At 30.5% G+C, this 7,631-nt stretch overlaps 2 protein-coding genes across 2 annotated transcripts; one reads left to right on the forward strand and one right to left on the reverse strand.

The window, feature by feature from the left end:
• The first annotated feature begins 125 nt into the window (after nucleotides 1-125).
• On the forward strand, nucleotides 126-1,805 carry LOC110641047 (25.3 kDa vesicle transport protein SEC22-1). Its single transcript, XM_021792646.2, has 5 exons — nucleotides 126-571; nucleotides 792-952; nucleotides 1,157-1,300; nucleotides 1,390-1,457; nucleotides 1,577-1,805. The coding sequence occupies exons 1-5, from the start codon at nucleotides 381-383 to the stop codon at nucleotides 1,682-1,684; spliced, it is 672 nt and encodes a 223-aa protein (XP_021648338.2). The 5' UTR covers nucleotides 126-380; the 3' UTR covers nucleotides 1,685-1,805.
• Nucleotides 1,806-2,861: 1,056 nt separating this feature from the next.
• Nucleotides 2,862-4,742, reverse strand: LOC110641020 (transcription factor LAF1). Its single transcript, XM_021792613.2, has 3 exons — nucleotides 4,526-4,742; nucleotides 3,831-3,960; nucleotides 2,862-3,646 (listed from the first exon to the last, which is right to left on the reverse strand). Exons 1-3 carry the CDS (start codon nucleotides 4,659-4,661, stop codon nucleotides 3,025-3,027), a joined length of 888 nt encoding a protein of 295 aa, XP_021648305.2. The 5' UTR covers nucleotides 4,662-4,742; the 3' UTR covers nucleotides 2,862-3,024.
• Between the last annotated feature and the right edge of the window lie 2,889 nt (nucleotides 4,743-7,631).

A 7,631-nucleotide genomic window follows, 5' to 3' on the forward strand; every position in this document is an offset into this window, starting at 1 on the left:
CTCTGTAATGACCAAATCCATAAATTCTTAGAGTGGCCCTGTCGGCGAATTGGACAGTTCCGTTCGCTATCTTGCACAAGGCCCATCACCGTCCCTTTAAGCTCTCCAGTTTCTTCTTTCCCACATGCTTTCGTATTCAATTATATTTTCAAATATTAAAAAAAAAAAAAAAGGATGTAGGAGAAAGGAAATGAATATTCTCAATTCTTATGCCTTTGTACACCCAAGGAATGACTTCACCGTCAAGTTCAATTACCTGATCACCTCCTCTTTTGTCCTGCTATAAAGGGCCTTATGTATTGATCCTCCTCCCATCAAATCTGACCTTCACATATTGCTGTTAGATTTTACATTTGTGGATTGCATAATTCTTTTTGGTAATGGTTGAGCTGACAATAATTGGAAGGTTGGCTGATGGGTTGCCTCTTGCACAAGGGCCCAGGTACGTACATAAAGAGAATGATAACTTCATATTTTATAGGCAACAAGCTGAATTCATACTGAAAGAAATCTCAAGCGGTGCCCTGACACCTTCCAAGATGACCATTCGCATTGATCACCACTCCTTCAAGTATCTTCTTTCCATTATATTTTTTGTACTTGCTTCTGCTGAAATGAACTTAAATTTTATTATTAGATGGATCTTTCTTTTCTTTTATTTTTATTTTTATTTTTCGGCATAAAATTTAATGGTAAGGGAGAATTAGAAAAGGCCAAAAAAGAACAAGTTAAGACTATAGAGGTCTGATGTTTAATTAATTTAATTTACCTGATCTTTTTGACGCATTAAGCTACTTGGTTGAGAATGGAGTCTGCTTCATTACATTGTGCGATTCTTCATATCCAAGAAAGCTAGCTTTCCATTACCTGCAAGATTTGCAGAAGGAGTTGGAGAAACTTGACAATGCCCTCATTCACAAGATTACAAGTCCTTACACTTTCCACAAATTCGGTAATCTCTATATATACTACTCTAAGTTGAAGATGGCTGGCATACATATATGCTCACATGTTAATAGAGCAAAAACAATTAATCCAAATGAGACTTAAATCTCCAATATCATCCTGCTTCTTCAATAAATTTCTCAAGTTTCTCTCAGCAAAGTAAGTAGCGAGTACTAGCAGAAAAATATCCAATTCAACATTTTGTTTGCAGATGGTGTTATTAGAAATATAAGGAAGCAATACGTTGATACCAGAACACAAGCTAATCTGTCAAAGTTGAATGCTAGTAGACAGAAAGATACAGATATCATTACTCAACACATTTCTGAAATCTTGGAAAGAAAACGGAATGCAGGTAGAGATTAAGCTTTATTTTTATGTTCTATTCACAAGGCATACAAAAACCCTATGCATTGTTCATCTCCTCACTCCTGTTTTTATCAGAACTATCAGAAACAGCACTAGCAAGACCTCCAACTGCCCCTTCGATATGGGGTTCCCCACTCCTTGAGGTATGCGTGTATGAGTATAATATAGAAATTGCTTAGAAAATATTTTATAGGCAAAGAAACTGTGCCTAATCTTTTTTTATCATCAGAATTTTCAATGTATTAATTTTCTGATAGTACAGTTGATCGCACTGAAATGGACACCCATTACAATTGTCGTTGCTGTTGCTTCTGTTCTCTTATGGGCCAGCTTAATCTTCACGGAGGACTTCATCATTTCAACCATATGAAATGCCTCAAACTAGCTAGGATTGGCAAGCCCAAATTGAAAGCTGAATTTTCCGATTGAGAATATTACTTAAATTAGGCATTTTTCTGGCAGTCCTGCATTTAATTACTCTAATAATAATAACTTGTTTGAAATATCATTTGCTAAGTTTTATTATTTTATTAATTATCGTAGTTTACCTAATATGATTGATTTTTCTTAAATATAAATCATGTGTTTAGTATTATTCAAAATAATAATGTAATATATTGAGTATTATTTATGTCAATACATATAATATTTGAAGTCCCAAATCAACACAAAATAATAAATCCCAGTGTTAGGTAGGCCAAAAAATTAAAAGCACTTCCTCTGGAAAAATGGCATCTTCTATTAAATATTATATACTTCGATTTTTATTCGAAAGTCAATGGAATAACTAGAACCTTTAAAAAATTAATTTTCGGATGCTGCACCTTATTTGGTGCATGTATTCTGCCCTTAATTTTAATTTTTTTTTAATAAAATCAATTTTTTTTGTCAAAAATCATCTCATATAAATTCTATTTTTATAAAAACAAATCTAACAACTTTATATTAAATATTTATACTAAAATTTATTGATTATATGTACAATTGAAATAATCAATACATGATTCTATAACAAATGTCATCAATTTTATTCCTTGTAAAAATTAACATATGATAGAAACATGGACAATTGATTGCTTTTAAAAAAATATGAATAATTGATGCTAATAAGTATATAAAAAAGATATGATAACAATTGTTGTCATTATTGAAAATTTTTTATAGAAATAATTAACTATTTTTTCACAACAATCACAATTTTGTTATAAAATGTAAGAGTAACATGCAGTAATTTATTGCTATAAATTTATGATAATAAATTTTATACTTTTGACAATAATTTTTGTAATTAAATTTAACATTTCTTATAATGTGAATTTTAATATAACATCGAGTTTATACTTACAATAATGAACCTAAAATTATAATATAAGCCCTTAGTAACAATTTCAACAATTATATTCATAATTAAAGAGCAGTGGATGGAGATTTTTTTAATTAAAAATAATTTTTTAATAATCATATACTAATCTAAACTGTCAAAAGAAGCATGGAGCATTACACAGAGACAGAGACAGAGATGAGAAGAAACTGCATGGATTCTTTATTTCTAAAACAAATAGCTAATGGTTTATCCAAGAGCAACTTTCCATGGAAGAATAACCACTAATTACACTGATTAAAATATTCAAACTATATTGCGATATGAAGTGCAATTAGAGATTATTCTTTCTTGAAGTTGCTCTGAAAACATTCCCCTGCAGCTCAGCGCTAATATATATACATCAAATCGTTGTTGACGGTGAATTCACTACATATATCCTCTCCAGAGCTAAAATCAACAAACTGATCATTTACTGAGCTCTGGCATTCAAATTTGAACTGTGAACTGAACATGTCCTCTGCGGAGGCATCGCTAAGCGAATTATGAAATTCACCGTTACAAAATGTTCCTTCATTCGAAAAACATCCTTGCATGAAGTTATCCTGGAAGTTAGAATTGTTTTGATCCAAGAAACCCTTGGAAGCCATTATTGGATCACTCAAACTTGAAAAACTGTCAAGCGAAAGCCACTCTGCGAACATAAGCTTAGGCAAGCAGCTTCTGTTTGTTTGTTTAGGAGAGTGATCAGACAACTGTGGGACCGACTGATCTGTATTGGTTGGTGATTTTTCCATGTTCATCAATAATGATCCATAATTTGGAGTTTGCATTGTAAGGTTTTCGGGAGAATTATTAGATTCCAAATTATCTGAGCTTGTGTTGTGTACATTTGCCTCCTCCAATGTTCCTTGATCAGCTTTGAGAACCTTTTTCTTCAAATGGGAATGCCAGTAGTTCTTTATCTCATTATCTGTTCTTCCAGGCAAATGCTGTGCTATTTGAGACCACCTACTCAATAACAAATACAAAGATATTGATATGTTGTTACCAAAAAATTAATCAACTATTCAATAATACTGAAAATAGAGCTGTGAGATCTCGTATTCAAGGCTGAATATTCATTTTCATATTTGCCTTAAAGGAATAAGGTGAGTTAAGCAAAAATAAATGCAATATTGTTGATCTTGCTTACTTGTTGCCTAACAAGCGATGGAGGGTGAGGATTGTCTCCTCTTCTTGTAAAGAAAACATGCCTCGTTTTAGTCCTGGTCTCAAGTAATTAATCCACCTCAATCTGCAGCTCTTCCCGTTCCTCTGCAGGCCTGCATGCATAATACAATTAGGTCAACTACAACAGGGTATTTTAGTCATTGTCACTATAAGCCATTATCAAATTTCAATCACTGGAGCCTTGCTAGCGGTCCATACGTACAAAATAATAGGTTGGTTTCATCACCATTCCACTTTTCATGCTACGATCTCGTATCAACAGTCACCAGAAATTAAATTATTCGTTTTCTATATGTTTTGAATGACTCGTTTTCCATATGTTTTGAATGACTCAAGCTAACATCAAATTAATTCCTCAAAAATAAATAAAGCATGGGATCCATTTAAGTGGGAATGAATTGATCTGAGAGGGGGGGGGGGGGGGGGGGGGGTGGAGGAAAGAAGAAAAACAAAAGATGAAATATTTTAGCTAAGTAATTGCTCATGAGCAATGAAAAACCAGCTACAAATAACACGTGTGTGTATGTTTGTTGATGCATTTTCTTTTCCATTTTTCTTAAGAAAAACATCTGAACCAAGTTTTATTTTTTGCATTATCGATTGTGGTTGTGCAATGCCCGCAGACACTGAATGAGAGTTCGCAGTAAATCAACTCACCGGCGTTAATGGGGACGGAGCTCCAACAGCCATGACCATGTTTGAGGACATAGTTTCTGAGCCTTTGGTCTTCCTCAGGTGACCACAAGCCCTTCCTGTGCTTCGGCTTTGGCTTGTCTGAAGACCTGCAAACCATTTAGCCCCAGAAAGGAAAATGGTGCTGATGAATAACAAGTTATGAGTTGTTTTTGTGAGAGATAGAGAGAAAGAGAGAGAGTCTTTTTGATGAGTGTAATTGCAATGAAAAACCTACCATAAAGGCTTTGGTATATAAAGCAAAGATTAGTTAAAGTCTACGTTATTAAAAATACAAGAAAAGAATTATAAATTATAAAGCATATACTGGTCGACATACAACAAGTACAGGCTTTTTTTTTTTCTATAGCAATAACATTAGTATTAATAGTATCCTCATAAAGGGTCCAATAGATGAAATTTGAAATTTCTAAACCATTAAAAAATATTGGTTTGCTTCATGCTATAAAAATGATAAATATTCCCATATATATTTTAACTCTAAAAATCTAGATCAACCATTAAAAAGTTTTATCCTAATTAAATTTTGCTGATATTAAAACCTAAGAAGTATAATTTTATATCCCATTGGGGCATAATAAGAACTGGGGCTACTGAATACTAAATTGACATTCTAAAACCTAATTTACAAGGAGTTGATATACTTTAATAAATATTTCTGGTGCTCCTTGGACCACCTAGCTACCTACCATATACTGGCAATGATGGTGTGTCTACACCTCGAATTCTCTCTCGCTGAGTTACTTCTCTCTTTTTATTATGAAAAAAATATATATATAGTTTTTTTTAGAAAACAAGCAGGTACAGAAATCAAAAGATAATATGCTTTTGGGCAACAGGTAATAAAAAAATATGCAGTCCAGCTCACGCAATGCAAGCAAAGCTAATGAACCAGAGGCTTTTCTTCTCCTTTCTATCATCTATCATTTTATAAAGATGTGGAAAATTTGCCTCTTAGAAGGAAGGACCTTTCTATAATTCCAAGGTCTAGCTCGGATCCTCCTTTATTCATATGGATTTCATTTTTTTCCTTAGTCTTTCGTGTCGAAAGTTTCACTTTATTTTAATCAAACCCTCTCTCGTCTAATAATGACTTTGACAATGTAAAAATTATATATATATATATAATGTTGACAAAGAATAAAGGGTTACAGGACTATCTATCCATCCAATACTAATTAACAACCGACTCCAGGGAGGAAAGTATAAGTATTAGTTAATAAAGAATTTTATTTACTCATTTTAAATCTAAAATTTAATAATTTAAAAAAATTTAATACTATTAAATTAAATTCATAAGAAATAAGATTTTCAATAACAACTCCAAGATTATATTTAAGATTATCTCATATGTATAATTATTCTTTTTGTTTATTTTTATCTATCATATTTAAAAAATTAAAGAGTATTAATTTTTTTAAAAAATTTTACATTTTATCTCTAATAAATATTTATATAATTTTTAAAATAAAATAAAGATAATTTAATTAATTATTAATATATTTTTATAAAAATAAAATTATCTAATTATTTCTTAATCAATGGAGGTACCTTGACTTTTTAGTGAAGGTGGCACTGTGCGAGAAGAGGCGAGAGAACACAAAATCAAACGCGTGCTATATGCGGTGTCATAAATTATTTGGAAACATCTTTTTGTTTGAGTTATACATAACCAATAAATTAATGAAGTTGATGAGATGGACAATATGCAATCAATCATTTGTTAATCATCTCATCAATTTTGCTCCTTTTGACGAATTGCAATTGCATTTTTTAAAACTAGAATTATCGAGGCATGGTTCTTCCAATCAATAGCCCACGAAGCTTCTATCTATTTCATATTCTTATGTCAAACTCAAAATCGTATTTGTCTTTCAGAATTGAACAAAGCAAATAAACTCTTGCCCACCTTCTAATATAAGTGTGAAAATATTTTTCAATCCTTTCATAATTAATTTATATATATATATATATATATATATATTGTAATTATCTCCTAATAAATTAAATAGGTGGAAAATGAATTGAAATTATTTTATATTCCACGTGCCAATAAATTGGGAAGAAGTTGACTTGATCAAATGGGATTTGTTGTTGAATTTCATAGTTTTATATTATGTACCATTTGCCACCTAAACGCCTACAACTACAAGACCATATATTATTATTTCTATCTTTTAGCTAGAAAGAATGAATTATTTTCTGCTACAGGTTCAAGTGTTGGATGATTTACAAGTGTTTTATTTACCTAACCATTTATATACATCTTAAATTCAATTCATAATTTTGAGAGCTTCTTGCGATATGACTTCTTGTTGGTACAGGATAAGATTTGGTATTAAATATTAATGTAAATGTGAAAGAGATTCGACATATTATATTTATACACATATTAATAAATTTTAATTCAATTATATTAAAATTATATCTAAAATTATCAAATTTTAAATTCAATTCTAAGTAAACAATAAAAAAAAATTGTTAAAGAAACATATATGCAATTGATTAATTGAAGCCAATTATTGTTTGCTATAAGCTGTTATCTTGTAGGTGCAAAAGCGACTGTAAAACAGTCAAATTGCTCTTATAATGTTTCGTCGTGAGAAAGATCATATGAATTTTGTATTCTTTGATTTACTTTTATTCCTTTTCAATTTCAAGTGGGTATCGACTTGTTGATTTAGTTAAAACTAAATTAAACACGGCTAGATCAATGCATTTTCAGATTATATTGCTCTAAATTCCAAGTTTGAGTTAAAAAAAAATAATAAGTTTATTTAAAGTGCATAGTAATTTGTATTTTTGTTTTATTAATTTTTTTTATTGATAAATAAAATACACGCATACATTAATAAATTACAAGAAAATTAATTTATTTAAAATCTACAGTTTTAATTTATTTGTCTAAGTTGAAGCCAATACCAAAAAAATTAAAATAAATGGTCATATTAAAGCTTGGACTTTTATTTTTTAAGCATGAAAACAATATTAATTATTTATTCCTTTAATTCCAAATTCTGATTTGCTGCCCATTGAAGGCTTTTGAAATGTTCCCTTTTAAGAGAACAAA

This window comes from Hevea brasiliensis, chromosome 17, assembly GCF_030052815.1.
Source record: "Hevea brasiliensis isolate MT/VB/25A 57/8 chromosome 17, ASM3005281v1, whole genome shotgun sequence".
NCBI lineage: Eukaryota > Viridiplantae > Streptophyta > Magnoliopsida > Malpighiales > Euphorbiaceae > Hevea > Hevea brasiliensis.